Source organism: Cavia porcellus, unplaced genomic scaffold (assembly GCF_034190915.1).
Source record: "Cavia porcellus strain 051 isolate PalLab524CR breed Dunkin Hartley unplaced genomic scaffold, mCavPor4.1 scaffold_3, whole genome shotgun sequence".
NCBI lineage: Eukaryota > Metazoa > Chordata > Mammalia > Rodentia > Caviidae > Cavia > Cavia porcellus.
Window position 1 is genome coordinate 6,755,809 of NW_026947486.1, and position 20,259 is coordinate 6,776,067.

The window sequence follows — 20,259 nt, forward strand, 5'->3', positions numbered from 1 at the left end:
TGTTCTTTCTTTTCTCCTTTCCCCTATCCCAGTTGTTCTTTCTTTTTGAGCACTTTCTTTCCTTTTCATTTTCACAATATCTATTGTACACTTTAAGTCTTGCTACTATTTCAGATTTTTTTTAAATAGAAAGAATATACAATGCTTATACATGTGAGTTTGATTTATTTTACTTGTTAAAGAGACAATCAATCTTCCAGTGCACATGTTTTGCTCCCTTGTCAAAGATAAGGTAGCTGAGGGTCTCAGTGTTTGTGTGTGCATCTTTTAATTTGTTCCACTGATCCTCATGTCTGTTTCTTTTTGTCAGTATCATGCTGATTTTTTCTCAATAGCTTCATGGTATAATTTTTTTAGTCAGGGATTGTGATGCCTCCAGCCTTTCCTTTGTTGCCCAGGTTTGCTTTTGCTATTGAAGGTCTCTACTATTTCCAAATGAATTTTCGGAGTATTTTATCTAGACCCGTGCAGTATGCTGATGGTATTTTAATTAGGATTGATTAAATCTACATATTAGTTTTGGGACAATGACAATTTGCACTATGTCTGTTTTCCTACCAAAGAGCAAGGGGTATCTTTCCATTTTCTGACATTTTTTTCAATCTCCTTTCTAGAGGACTATAGATTTCAACATATACATCTTTTATATCCTTTTTAGATTGATTACTAAATATTTTATTTTCTGTATGCTATTGTGAAAGGTGTTATTTTTATACATTATCTCTCAGTGAGTTTGTTGTTTGTGTACAGGAATGTTACTGATATTGAGTGTTGACTTGTATCCAGCTACATTTAATACTCTGTATTACTGTTTTTCAGTATGCTAATATAATATCCATTTAGTGTAAAATAATATTCATTTAGTATGTTGTTGGCTGCTAGTTTGTCAGAGATGACTTTTATTATATTGAGATAGAGATCATCTATTCCAGTAGGGTTTCTGTAGGATTTTATCCTGAATGAGTTTTGGACTTTATGAAAAACATTCCTGAATCTATTGAGATGACTGTGTGATTTTTGTCTTTGGCTCTGTTATGTTGTGTATTAAATTTATTGATTTGTGTATGTTGAACTATCCCTGCATTCCTGGGATGAATTTCACCTGGTCATGCTGTACAATCTTTTTAATGATTCACTGTATTTTGTTTTCTAGTATTTTATTGAGGATTTGTGCATCTATATTCATTAGAGAGATTGGTCTGTAGTTCTCCTTATTCTTGGGTCTTTTGCTGGTTTGGGTATCAAAGTAATACTTTCCTCCAGCAATAAATGTGGGGAGAATTGCTTCCCTTTCAATTTCATTAAAGTGTTTGAGGAGTTTTGGCAATACAGCTTCTCTATATTTCTTGTAGAATTTAGCCTTGAATCCATTAGGACCTGTGTTTTTCTTTATTGATAAATTTTTAATAGTTTTAAATTTCAATAATTGATATTGGCTTATTCAATATTTTTATATCTCTTGATTCAGCTTTGGTACTTTGTACAATTCCAGGAATCTTTCCATTTCCTCTGTGTTTTCCAGCTTATGTGAGTAAAGATTTTTGAAGTAGATAATGATCTATATTTCTACAGGATCTCTAATAATTTCACCCTTTTCATTCCTCATTGCATGAATTTGAGTTTATTTTTTCCTTTTTTTATCAAATTGACTAAGGGTTTATCACTTTTATTTTTTCAAAGAAACAACTCTTCAATTTATTAATTCTTCGTATTTTTTTCTTAGTATAAATTGCATTAATTTCTGTTCTGACTTATGATTTTCTCTCTTCTGTGAGTTTTGGTAGTGACTTGTTCTTCTTTTTCTAGAAGCTTGAGGTACAGTTTTAGTTTGTTCATTTGTGCTTGTTCTTTTTACTTGATATGAGAATTCATTGCTAAGTATTTCCCTCTTAGGTCTGCTTTCATTTTATTCTTCAGTTTCCAGTCTGTTGTATCTGCATTTTCATTGAATTGCAGATATTGTTAATAAGTTCTTTAATTTCATCAGTAACACATTGGTCAGGAGGGTGTTAATTTCCATGCATTATCCAATATTTGAAGTTTATTTTGTCATTAATTTTCAATTTCAATACACTATCATCTGATAATATGCATGAGATAATTTCAGTAACTTTGCTTTTACTTAAGTATGTTTTACTTAAACTAATATTTTAAACAATGTTCCCTGTAGAACTAGGAAGAATTTATGTTCTTGTGATGTTGGATTTAACAATCTATAAACATCTAGCATATTTCTGATTATCAGATACTAGGACTTAAAATGAAAATGTTAAATCCATAAAATCACTTTTGAATTTCTCAAAAATAACACAAATGTGGGTATTGTTGTCATAAAAGTTTTACCCACATTTGTGTTATTAAGGAGAAATTTAAAGTGATTTTGTGGATTTAACATTTTCATTTTAATTCCCAGTATCTAATAATCAGAAATATGTTCTAAGCCATGTGTTATACCCAGCCTGATACTTACCAATATAAAACTCGATTTTATGTATTTATGGTATACAAATATAAACTTTCTCATGTTTGCTTTTGATTTTAATAAATGTAATCTTAAGCTCCAGTTTCAGGGTAGAAATTATATACCTCCTGTAAAATTCATTAAACTATTCTGTCACATGAAACTCTTATTTAGTTTAATATACAAAGCTGTAGGACAAACAATAAGAGGAGTTTAAAATGAAAATCAAAAGGGACTTGTCAAATATAGTTGGAACTCCATCTGATATGTCAAAAATCCAATCACAATTACACTGAAAGTTTCATATTTTTAAAAATTGACATCTCTATGTATATTTAGGTCAAAAGTAAGATCAAATAAATATAAATTATGTCTTCTCAAGTAAGTAGGATATAAGTACACAAATGAAACTTTATGCCATTACAAGTTCCATAGGCAAGTTAAAATTTAATTGTACCAGAAGGATTAGGCTTACTTTTTGTAGTTATCTCATAGAAGGGAAATGATAAAAGCATGTTATAAAAGCATTTATTCTAGGATTTTTTTATCTGACTGAGCACAAGCACTTATTATTTATTGTTTTATTCTTTTTGAATTCTGGAAAACAGAGTATACTGAATGTCCTTTCCTATAGCATCTAGACATGTAGTAGAACCCCTGTCTCGTATGCTGAAGCAGATTGTGTCATTATTGAATGTTGTACCTCCATTTGTGTAGTATAAGTGACACTGTAATTTTTATGATGGTTTTGTCCTAAAAACAAAGTAAAAAGTCAGATTGTAAGATAGTTATATTGTAAATAGGCATTTAATTTCTGGATATATTAGTCAGTTCTCCACATTTCAGTTCATTTTGGTGAAGGTTGAGTTTTGAGAATGTCCATCTCATATACAGTACAGTATAGTTTGTAGAATGCTGAGTATTTAGCGAGTTCTTTTGATAGTAGTAGGAATTTCTTACATGCAGTGTAGATTTATAAGACCATTCTTTCTCACCACAAAAGTCTCATTCCAAAGATAATAGGAGCACAGCATCTTACTACTGCCATCTATATTTATTTCTTGTTTATTTTACATTTATCCCTTTTTTAACTTGTTACCACATAAACATCAGGTTTTCTAGATAATCCTTCATCTACTCTGCTTGTTTCCTCCAAGCTTAGTGTACTTTCACTTGGTTTGACAACAGCTCTCAATACTTTAGCAACCCAAAACGTATCACAGTACTCTCTGAACTTTCATTTGAAAATACTCTCAAACCCTTTTGTCAACTTTTGTGAATATTCTCTATACCTTCTTGAAAACTGACTCACTCCTGAGAAGTCACGCTTTTTCCCACATCCTTTTCAAGTGATAGAGCTTTTTCTCCTACCGTTTAACAACCTTGAACGTGCAGTTAGGGAAGAACACCACACAAATTCTCTTTCTTCCTAAAAACTTTCTGGGGTTAATTGTTAAACCCTAAAGTTCAGATCCAGCTCCAACAAGTATTTTTGAAATTTGTAGTGACTTTAACAACCACATAGCTGAACTTTTCTATAACTAACTTTCCTGTCTGCCTTGTTCTCCACCCAACCTTAATGATGTTTATATTTATAGTCTAAGTTTTTCCTAATAACTGAAATCTGTCCAGAATTCTGGTTTAGTCAAGAAAGATATAACCTCATTTCTTTCTAGTTCTCCCACTTACAGCTAAAAACTGTGAATGTAACACAATAAATAACTGTAGAAGAGTAGAAGGATGAATCACAAAATGTGAACTGCTCATGAATTTCAGAACTTAAAGCATAATGCAACAATTACTTCCCTAAGTTTATTATCACTTCTCAGGTGTTTCACACAGGGTGTTCCAGAAGCTACCTATATGGAACTACTAACAGAAAAAAAAAAATGCTCCAAAAATCTGTTCACCCTGACCAAATGACACAGACAGTGGTAGTCTAACAACAGAAAGCCTTTGCAGCCAAACATCAATGGGAAATTATATAACCTTAGTGTTTCAGCATGGCCAAGTAGGTAGCTGATTTCCAGCCACCCCCTCATAGTAAAGTGCCTCAGAAATATATTCTGGCTTCCTACTCCCTTATATAGAATTAATAGAGCTAAATATGAATGTAATCTACCATCCTCCCAGCAGAAGCAGGTAGTATTCTAATTGCCCTGCCAAAGTAGTATTGGTAGTGATATGAAAGAAACTAATTTTCCATTTCTTTCCTGCCATAAATAGGATTTACAAATATAACAGCAGAATATTACCAACATTATTAAGCTTAAAGCTAAGATCCTGTCCTCACCTAATTCTCTTAACAGAATTAAAGAGCTGTTCCTGATAGCAATAACCACCTCTAGCTGCATCTGTGGTCAATGAGAGTGAGCAAATTGGCGCTAATGCACCATCTGTTTTTCTTCCAACTTCTGGGTCAAGACCCATTAAGATAGAAAACAAGACCAATATGCACTCCTGCCCCACACTAAACCCTGGAGTTAGTGGTGAGCAGTGGGGAACATAGCCCATAACACATCAAATATCAACAAGAAACACTGAAGCTGTGTGAGGCATGGTATTTGGGATTATGTTTCCTCTTCCCCTCACATGTGACCAAAGAACAGTGCGAACTGAGCCTGAAATCCCACCTGGCATCAGTGAAGTAGTAAGATGTAGCTGGTTCATCTCTACTTTGCCTCATGTCTTCTCTTGAAGTCACTGAAGCCCAATGGGAGTAAAATCCATGCACTACCAGTCTGCACTGGTGTAATGTGGATCAGTGCTCCACATTCCACTTCAAAATCTGTTTTGAATTCTCGTAAAACAAATGAGACTATAGAAATCTTGAAGAAAAATATCAGTCAAATAAATAACCAAATGTAAACTGTAGAACTGATTAACAAATTACCTGATGGGTGCTCAAGGATGAAATGGAGAAAACATAGTTGAATTAATGAAGGTGAGGCAGGTCAGTCTAATTTTCCTAACTTGAAAAACAGGATACTTAGACTTAAAAATATAAGCAGTGGCATGTGAGGAAAGAAAGGAATGAACAATTAAAGAGTTCCTAAAGGAGAGAAAATAGTAGAACCAAAACATTATTTGAAGAAGTAATTTCTAAAAAAAATGGTGAATTTGATGTAATATATAACCCTACAAAATCGAGAGGCTGAGTGAATGCCAATCAGTTTACAGCAAAGGAAACACATGGTGAGATACATCATCATTAATTTTGAAATCTTGATGAACCTTGAAAGCAGTTAGAGAGAAGCAGTATATTACCTACAATATATTACTTTATAGCCCCAATCCAAATGACAGGAAATTTCTCATCTGAAACTGGAGAGGCCGAAAGGAAGCACTGCATGTTTTTTAGCACTGAAAAGAAATAACTGTAATTCGTGCATTCTATGTCCACATAACATATTCTTTATATAAAAGGAAAATGTATACATTCTCAGACTAAGAAAAATGAAACAAATTTGTGACAAAATAGATCATAAGAAGTGGCTAACAAATTTTAGAAATAATACATTGAGAAATATTAGAACTTCAGAAAGGGAAAAACTATCTAATGAATGAAAATAAACTTTAATATAATAGACTAGTCCTAGGAGACATGATGGTAGACTACAGGTGGCAGCACTCATAAAATTCTCACTAAAATCTGCAGGTAATTGGAAACAGAGGACAAACAGAAAGCCAAAATATAGAAAGGCAACTTAAAGGAAAAGTCCACCAGATGGTGGTTAGAGAAGGAAATGGCCAACTCTCAATCCTGGCATTGCTTAGAGCCCAGGTACATCGAACACGTCATCTGGGGAATGAATCTGACTCCCTGAGGAAGAAGCTGAGTACAGCAATGACAGGCAAACTGCTGCAATTGGTGCCCAGCATGGCAGGCACTGCCCAGTGTCCACCAGTTCGAGCTCTCTTCCACTGGAAGACAGAGCTCAGTGAGATACTCATGGATGTTTTTATTAAGGCACTATGCAAAGCAAAGGCCAGAGAATCACTCAAAAGGGCAATCCATGAGTTCGGATCAGTGAGCCTTACAGAAGAAAAAAACAAAGGCACAGTCCTCATTAGGGACCATTAAGCATTTGCAGCACTTCAGAAAATATTGATAGGAATAATCTACAGAGCCGGTGGGGCGAGCATCAACAAAGTTCCTAAAGGAAAGAATTCATCTAGCAAGAGAGGTTAAACAAAAGAAAAAAATATACAGACTTGGAACTAGGAAAATAATACACTGGCAGGATGCAGTAAATACCTTTTAATAATAGTACTCATTGTAAGCTATTTTAACCTTTCATTAAAAAGGCATAGACTGGCAAATTGGATCAAAAATAAACCAACTGTAAATTTCTTGCAAGAGACACACCTCATCCAAATGGAGCCATGTAGACTGAAAGTGAGAGGATGGAAAATGATATTGCATGCAACCATCATCTATAGACACACAAGAGTAACTGTCCTATTTTTATACAAATTGGATATGAAGCCAAAACAGTAATCATGATAGCTAAAAAATGAATGTGGTTTATATGCCCATCAACAGATTGATGAATGCACCAATGTAGTAGATGTATACACAGTGCAATACTACGCAGCCATGAGGAAATCTAAATTTTTAGTAATTTGTAAAAATAGGATGACCGAGTCCATGATGCTAAATTAAATCATACATGGAAAGGTAAATTGTGCATAGTTTCTCTAATATGAAAGAAATTATATAAATATATTTCACTTTCTTGAAAAGATTTAATTTTTTGTCTTTTGTCAATCAAGTAATACTTTTACATATATGTAGGGTACTGGCAAATATATGTTTACAATATAGTATAATTATAAAATAAGAGCAATTAGCATTTTCATTTCCTCAAATATTTATCATTTCTATATGTTGAGAACCTTTAGACTCTTCTGGTTATTTTAAAATGTGTCATAAATTACAAGAGACTGTAGTTACTCTACTGGCCTACAGAACACCAGAACCGTGATATTCCCTATTTAACCATTTCATTCCAACCCCTTCCCTTCTCTCTCTTTAGTGATGATTTTCCATTGTCATCCTCTCTGAGATCAATTTTTAGCTTCCGCAATGAAAGAACATGGAGTATTTGCCTTCTTGCGCCTCATTTATTTCACTTAATGTGATATCCTACAGTCTGTCTAATCTGCTGCAAATGACAGGGTGTCAACTTTTCTACGGATGAACAATATTCTTTGTATATTCATAAATCAGTAGAAAATACCATACCCTGACTATAGCAGATAGTATTGCAATAAACATAGATGTACAGGTATCTCTTTGATGTAAGTATTTCACTTACTCTGTATATATTTCCATTACTGGAACTGATTATATGGTAATTCTACTTTTAGTTTCTTTAGGAACCTATATACTATTTTATGTACTGCCTATACTGACTTACATCCTACCAATAATTATGCAGATGTTCCTTTATCTCCATATCCTTGACAAAATTTATCTTTTCTCTTTTTGATAGTAGCCATACTAATTATGGTGAAGTCTTAGTTCATAATGTTTATTTTTCCATCTTTCTGATGGTTATTGTCACTGAGTATCTTTCATAAACTTTTTGGACATTTTCATTTCTTCTTTAAGGAAGCGTCTTTTCCTAATTTTTCAATTATATTATGTATTTCTTGCTGTTGCATTGGATGTGCTCTTTATATAAGTTGGATATTAATCTCTTGTAAGAAAAACTGTTTGCAAATCTTTTCTCCATTGCTATAGATTGTCCCTTCACCGTGTTGATTTTTTTTATTTTGTTGTGCAAAAGTTTGAGTTTGATATACTCTCATTCATATAATTTTATTTTTGGTGCCTGTGCATTTGAGATCTTACCCCTATACACACACACACACACACACACACTTTTGTGTACCAATGTCTTAAAATATTTTCCCTAGATTTTCTTCTAATAACTTCGAGGTTTTAGATATTGCACTGAGGCGCTGATCCATTTTAAAATTGATTTTTTAATATGGTGAGAGAGAGAGATACCTACACTCATAGTTTTGCATGTGTATGTACTTTTCCCACTGCCATTTATTGAAGAAATTCTTCTTTCTATTGTGTATGTTCTTGGAGCCTTTATGGAAAAAATCAGTCAGTTATATTAATGTGAAAGTCAAGCAGCAGTGGTGACAAATCCTCTGGAGGCAACAGCTACAATTCTGGATGCACAGGCTATGGAGGAGTACATGCAGATGCCCAGTGAGTGTTAGTGCTGGAGACAGTTGTGTGCATCATATTGTGGAATATTACTTCAGGAGCTCAATGTGAATTCCTTCTCTAGAACAAAGCATAAATTTCAAGCGGCTCTCACAACTGAAAGCAAAATATGTAAGAATCGTGGAATTCTCCTATAGATAGGGCTGCCAGTCCACAGCCATTTTGAGGAAGAGGACGTTGCCTGCAGTTTTCTATCTTACTTTTCCCTGCAATGTGAAATACTTCTCCAGCCAGGGAACTGGGATCACAGTTGCCGCATGCTTTCTTTCTTTCTCTATGTTACCATCCTGAATCTCCATACCTTTATAACCCACTATTTTCTCACTCAATTCCAGTGTTCATTCTTAATCCCTCTCCTTAAAATATAATCATTCTTCTGTTATCCAGATTCTTCTCGGTGGTGGAGGAGAGCACAGAATACCTCTATTCACCAATCTTTCATGTACACTTGCTTAAGAAATTTTTATTGATGGAAGATGTAAAACCTTATGATGCTAAAACATTATACAATGTCTGTATTTAATTTATGAGATCTATGGGTAAAAATATCTGCCATTTTTATTCAAAGGGACAGCCAAAGTAGTAGTTGTAAATATACATCGTATATAATTTGAATGTTAATTTAATTGTGCTATAGTAAAATTCAAGATCAATAAGACAACAATGAAATCAACATTATTTTTTTTTAAATTTCTCCGGTAATACAAAGAATATATTATCAGGGGCTAATCAATTGTATAAATAATATATACTTCTGACATATAAAATGTATATATTAAATTATGAATATGTCTCTCACATATTTAGTAGGATTTTTATCCTAGAAAATGATGCTATAACAGAAGTAAAGTTCATAAAAATAACTGTCATTCTATTTAAATTGTGTAATTATTATAGATGAAGAAATGAGAAATATATCAGCTCAAACATTGTGAGTTTACAGTTTTATCAAATCATTTAATGCATACAGTCATCATTATTCTATTTAGAAAATTCAGTCAGAAGATAAAAACAGCTGATGTGATTTATTCCAGCTTGCAGCTAAACATAAAAGAAAATATTAACAATTGAAGGCTAAAACTAGCTCAAAATCTGTTTTCCACAACCTATAAGCACTTTTTAGGATGATTAGTACTCAGATTATAAAAGTAAAATAAAGCAAATCCGAGTTTTATTTTAAATCTTGATATGTCTTAAATGGGGGGAAATGTTAAATATGCAAAGATAAATACATAGATTTAAGGCAATCCTGTTAATGTGCTTCCTTCCCAAACTTCATCTACTCATACATTCAAATGTTCATTTTAAATTTTAAAAAAATTTAGTAAATGAATCATACAAGAAGCAATAAGTCCTATTAGAAAAATAAGAAAGCTATCAATGAAAAATGTGGTATTTACAATGCTAAAAAAAAAGAAAAGCCACTACCTAGGAATTTCAGAAAGAGACAAAAATACATATACAAGTGCCATGATATTATAATTTTTAAGACAAGGACTATTTTTTGATTGCTAGTTTCATATAAAAATCAAAAACATTAAATAAATTCTTCATTCTGTGCATAAAGATAAATTACAAATGGGTCAAATATTTAATTTAAGAGAAGTATGCCCGTGTTAGATGAAATATAGACAGATTTGAATATTCTTAATAATGTCTAAGGACAGCCTTCTTGTCCATACTTAAATTGTTGCCAAAGACAATGGGAAAACAAGAGAAATTAGATGAAGCTCATTTGTGATACACAAAATGAACTTCTCACATAGATTCTGAAGATTATTTTCAGTGATTTTTTTTTAAAATTGACAACATTATCATGGTTCTTACTTTTTAAAGATATAATAACCTAAAATCTTATGGTGCATACAGTTTTCAACTACTGTTCTAGTTATAAAGTTGATTACATTCACAAATATGTTGCTAGATTTTTAATTAAAGTAACTGATTTATCATGGAACTATCTTTTCATACTTTCAATTTAAATGTTATAAAATTATGATAGTATACACGATGAATAATTGTCTTCTATCTTTACTCCTTACCCAATGTAAATTTTAGGTTTAGTTGGAGGAGTAACATAATCCATTTTAATGATAATATAATCTTTTTAAGGGTAAATGATAATTCTTACTCTTTATTTCTTTGGAACTGAATGTATGCCTTATTTGGTTTAGTTCTTGCTGTTTTATCTAAACATATTAAAAAAATTAATCTGTTACTTCATTTTAATTAACAGAAGGCTGAAATTTTCACAACCTATAGACTTGATAGAATTTGCAGGCATGACTTGAAAATTACATTCATCTACCTTACTGTTTCATTAGCTGGACGAAAGTTTATAGATTTAAAATAGCAGTAGAAAGTTTTTTTTTAATTTTGGTACTGGGGATTGAACTCACAACCTTGAACTTACCAGGCAAGTGCTTGAGCCACTGAGCTAACTTCCCAGCCTGAAAGTTTCTGTTACATACAAAGAATCGTTGAACTCCACAATAAAAATACAATGAAAGAGTAGATGCAGAGTTCAAATTTGTTACATATTCTTATCAACTCCTTTGTGTACATATGTTGTGACATGTTCATGTTATATAATATTGATTTTATTAAAGATATTCATTTTAATTAACTCTAACACTGATGATCCATTAAAATAGAGCTCAAAATGAAGTTAATAAACATTATTTACATATACCTTAGTACAGGTCTGGGGATTTAGCTCAGAGGCATAAGCACCTGCCTTGTAAGCATGCGGTCGTGAGTTTGATCCCCAGTACCGATTAAAAAGAGAAAAAGGAAAAAAAAATCACTAGAAGCTCTCCATATATCTTAGTACAATTTCAAGAGTACTTTGGGCAATTTGTTATCCAAATTATCTCAGTTTTGTCATCTCTAAAATAACAAACAGTATAGCTCTTAATATTTTCATGTTTTCTGAGAATATAACAAGATCACTTAAATGATACTTAGCACAGAACCTGAATTATAGTCAATATACAACAAACGTTAACTATTAGTAATATTAATAGTTAGTTGATCTTAGCTATGATATTAGAGCTAACAACTATTATATTTCTTTAATGAATGAATGAAATTAAAAATTGTAAAATTTCTAAGAATTTAATGTCAGGATATTTCACAGTACAGTAATTTTTAAATTTTCATTCTTAATGTTCTACAAGTTTAGCATTTTCATTTGAGTAAAATGACTTTGCTTATCCTCAGTCTTACAAAAAAAGAATTTAAAAAAAATGAGTACAGTCATTTATCCCTTGTTATGTTTTAAAGTAGTGTCATTCTCCAAAATAAAGCTAGCCACTCATCACATGAACACCATCATTTGAAAAGTACCACTATACCAGCTTTTCCAAACTTGTCCAGGTAGCAATTTTTCCCCTTTGTTATCAGAATACGGTCTTATAAACTTCTGCTTCTAGATCCCATAGGTGATATTTAGGTTTATATTTTACTTTGCTCATTGCCAGACCAAGTAAATTAGAATCTCTAAAGTTGGGGCTCATTGGATACCATGTTTAACAAAATTTTTACATGGTTCTTAACTATACTAATGTTTGAAAAATTCTAATCTATCAAAACACATGACAGTCCTTCAAGTTTTTCTGCTTTCTGGTTTTCATGACTAGGAAGAGATGCTACTTTTTTCTTTTACAAATGAGCTGTGTTTTTCCTCATACATGACTTAAGTAAACTGACAGATTTTTAGGGCAGCAATTTTGAGGCTCTGTACAAAGGTCTGGGCATGTTATAGGATAGAAAATACCACAAGAAATTAAGGGAACAAAAATAAACTCTGTAGAAATGGAAAGGGGATCCAGGGAAGGATGGAAAAAAAAAGACAGGTTGGGGAAGGGAGAATGAAAATGGTTAAGATGGCACAATATATGTGCCAATTCCCCAAGATGAATATAATTATTACATAGCACATACATAAGAATAAATACTACTGTTTTCCTCTGGAAAATATGGTAAATCTTTCTTGAAGAGTCTGATGGGTTTTATGGTTCTTTTGTCATCTGGAAAACTCCAGGCAATACCTAGAATATTTCCTCAGTCTAGGCTCTTCAGCAGAAATGTCTTCCTTCAGGATAAATGTGTTTTTAGTAAGATCAATTACATTTTAGGGAGAATAGTGAAGCATACTTATATTTTAGCGTAATGTGATTTTTTGTTCCAAAGTAATTTTTAAAAATTGATAGTAAAATGAGTGATTACTTTTTGTTGTTTAAACTAGTATTTACATCATTTAAATTGTGTGTGTGTGCACGTGCACATGTGTTTTACAGGAATTGTGTTATCTCCTGAAGGAAAAATAGACATCCAGGTGTTATTTAAACCCCAGTGTATGACATTATGCAAAACAATGGTCATCGTTCAAATCATGAGAAAAAATGGAAAAAATTGGCCTATTGACAACTTCAAAGAATTAGATACAGAGTTTAAAAGGTAACTTTTATTTAACTTTTATTTAAATAAAGATACTGAAGAAAAGTGATTTCTTTTGTGCCTAACATTTTCATACTGTAATAGGCATCTTATATATGTACCATATGCGATATAAAGATTTCATAATCTCTTAACTGCTGAAATTCATATATTTAGAGGCAGAAAGTATATTTGTTATATAGAAATTTTATATATACATATAATTATTACTTTGAGGTTCAGAGTAATTACCAAGATTAATCTTAGGTGTAATTATCACTTAACCAGTCAAAGTTATGTAAAGGAACTCTTTTGGGGGAACAGTGTCCCCCTATATAGTTCAGGCTGACCTGGACCTCTTTATGTTACTATGTAGCTCAGGCTGGCCTCAAACTTATTGTAACCCTTCTGCATCAGTCTCTCAAGTGTTGGTATTGCAGGCATGCACCACCACACTCAGAAGGATGTGCCTTTAGACAGATAAAATAATGACAAAACAATGAATACTCAATATCCTAAACACAAATTGAAAAAGCTTGTTTGGGATAAATGTAGATCTTGTGATGTGAGAATTCACTGAATGATTACTAGAAGGATATAACATTCTGATAAAATATTGCCGTGACCAGGTATTACTATGCTATTGCACAGAATGCAGGTAGGTTTTAGTCTCCTTGTTTAGTTAAAATTTAAAGAAACTCTTAAAATGGTACAAAATTTACATATTTAGTCTTATAATTAAATTTTATTTAATTAGAAAGTAGTCTAGAAATCTTAATTAAAATAAAATCTAATGTTACCTTACATTTTCATACATACTCCTCATATTTAATTTTTGCTGTGTGGGGATCTATTCTGCTAGTCATTTCACCACTCTGACCACATCTGTCTACACAATTTGTGGGTCCGTAAATATAAGAATGAAGAGGCCCTTCCTAAATAATTATCAATAATTTCAAGATAGTTGTGGTAGTACATTAAACAAGCATATAGTCTTTTTTGTTTTCTTTTTTCTTTTTGGTAACTGGGGATTGAACTCATGACTTCGCACTTGTGCCACTGAGCTATATCCTCATCCCCAAGCATATAGTCTTTCTATATGTGAGGTCTTACACAGTTGCACAAGTCATGTGCACAACTGGCCCTTGCTATAGTGTCTTACATTACTTTTTAAGATAATTCCATCCTCAACAATGATCATTAAATTTTCTAATATTGCTGTATTCGTGATAGTGTACAATACACCCAGAATAATTAGATAGATACCCTCTTGCTTTTAACTGATTTACACCTACAGCAAATTCCTCATCCCGTTATGAAGTCCTGTATTTCACGAGATATTTTGTTTTGTGCTTTGATTTTCCAATTTAAAATATAATCCATATGAAATGTATTACTTCACATTAGTCACAATTTAGTAACATCAGTAAATCCAGCTGCATCCTTTAGAGTTAGATAACATAAACTTCTTAATTTTACCTTACATTTAATGTTTTTCTTTGTGAAAATTTTCATTTGCTCAGAAATTTTTATAAAATCTACATTTACAGGAACTATTTTCCTCTTTTGCCAGTTTCTCTTTGCTTGAGTTTCAATTCACAAACCTTTCTAAAATACCACTAAGTTAATAAAGAATAAATTTTTCATGATAGTATTGAAAGAATTTCTCTTTTTGTTCACTGTTAATAATTTTAATTAGAATTATGGGAATAGACAAAGATGAAATCCAAGGAATACACTGGATGTACCCTATTGTTGGACTCCCACAGGCACCGCTCCCTAAAAATGCTCCACGTAAGTATATTATATTATAGAGAAAGCAAAATCAGGATTTTATAGAACTTTAGTCCTTCTGTAATTCTACCTCTCCTTTGTACTGATAAGAAACTTGAGGTCTAGAGAAAATAGGTAGTAAAGAGAATAACCCCATTAGTGGGAGTGCTGGAACCTCAGCCTCTCGTCCAACAATGAGTCTGTTGGCTTTTGCACAATATTACATTCATTCTTGCTATCCTGTGATGAAACACAGATACCAGCTCCAACTGAAATAAAATTACTTCACACTCCTCTATTCTACAGAGCCAAGAACTAGACATGGAAGATTGCCAAGTACTTTTATTTCCTGGTCATTTTAATCATTGTATTTCAGTTTCTGTGAAACACTCAAGTCTCATTTAAGAATTATTCTCTGAGGATACTACTTCATTTTTCTGATTTTTCTGAAATAACAAAAACAAATCTTTGTGATGGTCTCAAAAACCAGTCAGAATAAAATGAAGTTTTCAGAGAGATTTACTTTTCCAAAATATGTAAACTTATCCTGGCCTTGAATGTCTCTGTTTTCTTCACTGATCCCTTTTTATCTCCACATACCACAGGCTCAGTTCAAGTTTGTATGTGTTTTCTTTCCTACATACCCTTCTCACATCTTCAAATTCTTTGACTTTCCTATTTTCTTTGAAGGATCAGCATTAGAAATGAAATTCCACATAATTAGAGAGATATTTAACATACCACATATCTCATCATACTTCATTTTTTAATGGACTGAATTGTTCTGCAAATCATAGGGTTGTTTTGATCTCTGCCTTGAGAAACAGATGAATTTTTTAAAGTTTTGAAATTTTGCCTTTTCCTTATTCCTGCAATACTAATCACAGCAAATGAAAAGGATTAGAGTTCCAGGCCAAGAATGAAGCTGAGTCGTAGAATGATTACTAGTGTGCTTAAGGGCCTAGATTTGAGCACTAACTATACATGTAAAGACATTATATGTCCATTGACATAAATTATGTCACTATACCTAGAAAAAAGAGAAAGCAGTAAGTTTTGCTTGTAAATAAAACATTTCCCCAGATACAGTCTCTATTTTAAAAAAGGCCAAGATGATGTATTTCTTTATGGCTTTTAAATTTATCGGAGTAAAAATCTACAAACATAGTAGTAGTACCTTTAAGGATAAATGTCATTTGTTTCACCTGAAGTATTTTTACTGTTGAAACTAAAAATTAACAGATGCATAAATAATTCAAGTATAAGAAATTATCCACAGAACACTTCACAGCCGTATCAAAATGTGTTTTATTTCAGCCAGGAAAGATTGTATATTTGAACTGTTTAAAATGTGTAATACATAGGTGATCAAAGTGATGCAATAAATTTTAGACATCACTATTAGAATGCTAATAGTTGTATTGCTTATACCAACTACAGATATAGTAAATTTTTCCCTAGATTAATGACTTAAAGTAGAATTTTTCAGGCTAAACTAAGGCAATGAGAATAAAAAACAAATTCCCCACATATTTTCTTCAAAAAAAGATAAACATACTCCAGAACATTTCATTTTTGCCACTCTTCTTGATTATTACTTGATTTTTAAAATAGACTTGGATTATTTAAATAATCTATGTTTCATTAGGACAACCTAGTAGCACCATCAGTTTTAAAATAGTTTGCATATTTTTGTTACACCATTTCACCAAATATAAATGTTAGTAATCACTTTACAAACATATTTTATAGACAAGTGAGTAAAATTTTTACATAAATATTAGTTGTTTTCTGTGCTGTCCATTTTCCATTCTATATGTAATAGCTCATTAGAGAAAACCTACTAATTTCCCTGTTCAAATTTATCACATTCATGCTTTTATTTATTTTGTTTATATGTATTTGTCACTGAAATTATTTGTTTTGTTGTTGTTGTTCTGGGAGTCACCTTTGCTCTTTGTACACTGCTATTTGCTACTCTCTATTTGGGCAGATATTTGAAAAAACTCTCCAATCTGTGTCACACTGTAAAGACAGTAAAAAGTAAATCTGTTGTGATTTAGTGGGCCTTACATTGTCAGTGTCAAAAGCACTTCTAAGTGCTTTTATGCAGAAAAAAAAACAGTGACAAGATATCAATTTTACCACTGATCATTTTAAATTCCAATTTAATTCTTTAAAAGACAGGAGCTAATTATTACCAGACAAGTTTGTATAGTGTACCCAGCTATTTCAACTCATATCTCACTTTATACCCTTATTATGCATTTATCATACTCATCATTAATCTGAAATATTCAATATGAGTCTATAATTTTTTTTATTTAAGAGGAAAAAGAGAAAAACACAAAACAAAACAAAGCAGTGTAAGGTTACACATAATACAGAACTACCAAAAAAAAAAAAAAAAACATAACAGTAAGAAATCACCTGTTAATAGATTACATATTATCATCTTGGAAATAGTTGCTCAAATCACAGTATCAAAGAATACAAAGTAGACATTCAAACAGAGAGACTGCAAACAGCTGTGTTCATTGACCCAAAAACATTAATATAGTCAGCTATTTAACACCCCTAAACACACTTGCTGTTATATCCGTTAGAGCTCTTTTTTTTTTTTTCCACCAGTCTCTTTAATAAATGGTGCTGGAGTCTATAAAATTTTAAAATGAAAGATAAATTTATTAGGTTTTTATTCTGTTATATTTATTGCAAAATCACATATTTAAGGATATCGACTAATTTTGTGGTTTATATTACATTATCATTATTATTATTAATTATGCCAAAAGTATTAAAATGCATTTTGAAACTTTTTATATAGATTTGCTTTATTTGTTATACTCAGTTTGAAGTGTATAACATAATACATTTGGGAGAGATAATCTAGTTTATGTGAACTCCAGTACACATAGCCATACAGTATTATAGAACTAGTGCCATATATAAATATTTAATGGTATGCATTAATGTGTAATCACATTTTAACTTAGAAATCATCTCAATTTTATTTTTGACTAATGGAAATGTTGCAGTGGTGCATTTTTACATTTAAAAGTAAATCAAAATTTGAAATTTTTACTTAAATAATTTAAATATAAATTCTAAGATGCATGTGATTAATAGAAATATTTTAAATATTACAAAATAAATGCTACTGGATTTATTTTAAATTATTTGAAGATATTTGTTATAATGTTATTACAAAACTAAAACTTGATACTGCCATGCTAAACCTACCGACTTTAAAAATGTATAGATTCACATCTCCACAATTGCAACTTGAATTACTGGTATGACTATATTGGTTCCACACACCAATTTCTGCATTCTAACATGGCCTGTTACAAACTGTTATATATTTTAAAGAATTATCTCTTGCCCTACATATTCTTTAAAATTCATATTTCTTGCCAAGATACCAATATATGTAGGTATCGCATGAATGTGGATGTGTATATTTGTGTGTATGCATGTGGGATAAATTCATACACTATGACAATTCAAAGTGTATTAAAGGAAATTTTGTATTTGAGGACATAGTTCAATTTATTTACCTCAAAACTTGTGATATAACCTAATAGCTAAATTAACTGAAAATATTTCTTTCCTGTAGCTGTCATAAAATGCAAGTCTAGTAAGAGTGTAGAAATGACAATGGAAATCACATTGATTGGCGATTTTTTTAGAAATAATCCTACACAAGAAACAACAGATTTTTTAGTGGTTCCAAAAGGAAGTTCATGTCATAATGTTTATGAAGATTACATTGGTAAGAAAACTGTAATTGATATAAAAATAATGATAAATAAAACTGGGTTACCATGAATTGTAGGATGAAGTTAGCTAAATTATAAAGATCCAGTTCCATTTACTTATCATTTCCAATATAACAGTCAAGGTAGGACATAAGTAATGCTCTTTGTATTTGTTTTCTCATAGCTTTTATCTCAAAAAATGACTATACAATATTACTGTATTAATCAGGTATGGTTTGTGATTCTTTGAAGACGAGGAAAAACTGTTGTAACTATAATTTTTCACTCTTCTCAACTTAAATTCCTTCTTTTTCTCTCTCTTTCTTAATTAAGAGATCTGATTGAAAATTTGATATAAATTAGATATAATACCCAAATAAGCTCTGTCATTATGGAAAAGTTGATTGGATGCATTATAATTTGTATTATAAATTGTTATATAAAATTGTCCATCTCATTTTTAAAATTCTAAATAATTTAAAAATATTAAAAGTCAAGTATCCTTGATCTAGAAATCCAAAATCCTCAAGTGCTCCAAAATCTGATTTCTTAAGCATCAGTATGATGCCACAAGTGGGTTATTCTATACCTAATTTCATTTGACAGATTACAGTCACAACGAAGGGACTAAAAATAATGTGTACAATTATTTCTAGACTATGTGTTCAAGAGGCATATGAGGCACAAATGAATTTTGTACTGAATGTTAGAGCCCATCCTATGATATTGCACCCTCTGTGTCTTTCTCTCTCTCTCTCTCTCTCTCTATATATATATATATATATATATAGATAGATAGATAGATAGATAGATACATAGATAGATAGATATAGATATATATTCCAAAATCTAAAAGATCTGAAATTGAAATTCAAATCCCTCTAGTCCCAGGCATTCTGGATAAGTAATATTGAACTATTCTCTTAATTCTTTAATATGTATTATGTCACTTGAAACAAATAATATGAAACTAAGTGATACAAGCAACATGGTGAGTTAGGGAGACTCAGACCATTCTCTCCATAAACACTAATTAACAAGCAATTCATGCACAAATTCTCTTTGTGAGACAACAGAACCTAATTCAAAAGTTCTTGTTACATGCAATGTTACATTCCGTTAGGAGAATGTGAAACCAGATTAAGCAAAGCCTGTAGAGAGGCTTGAGATACTTACTTGCCAGAGACTCTTTCCATGGCAAAAGGTTTCAGAACATTGGTCTTGGCAATAATTTTTGGGATAGGGCACCAAATGCACAGACAACAAAAATGAACATAAATAATTGGGGCTATATCAAACTGAAATGCTTCCTCATAGCAAAAGAAGTTAGCAATAAAATTTGGCCTGTAAAATGGATGAAATAATTGTAAACAATTTGTCTCACAGGAGATTAAGCTCTCAAATACATAAGCAACTCCTATACTCAATACTTAAAAATCCTAAAATCTTGATTAAAAATAAGTCAAATGTATTAAACATTTTCCAAAGAAGACATAAAAATAGCCAATTTGTACATAAAAAATTACTCAGCATCACTAATTACCAGAGAAGTACCGGTGGAAACCACAGTGACA

At 31.5% G+C, this 20,259-nt stretch overlaps 1 protein-coding gene across 4 annotated transcripts in view; it reads left to right on the forward strand.

Annotated features, from left to right (window-relative positions):
- Cfap47 (cilia and flagella associated protein 47) overlaps window positions 1-20,259 on the forward strand; it is a 386,549-nt gene that overhangs the window by 318,216 nt on the left and 48,074 nt on the right. For 3 of the 4 annotated variants that reach the window (XM_063245680.1, XM_063245682.1, XM_063245684.1), the window contains 3 exons: window positions 13,013-13,172; window positions 14,851-14,945; window positions 18,544-18,699. In XM_063245680.1, coding sequence (XP_063101750.1) covers window positions 13,013-13,172; window positions 14,851-14,945; window positions 18,544-18,699 — 411 coding nt within the window. The remainder of the gene's footprint in view (window positions 1-13,012; window positions 13,173-14,850; window positions 14,946-18,543; window positions 18,700-20,259) is intronic. The other variant, XM_063245681.1, reaches the window with a different exon arrangement.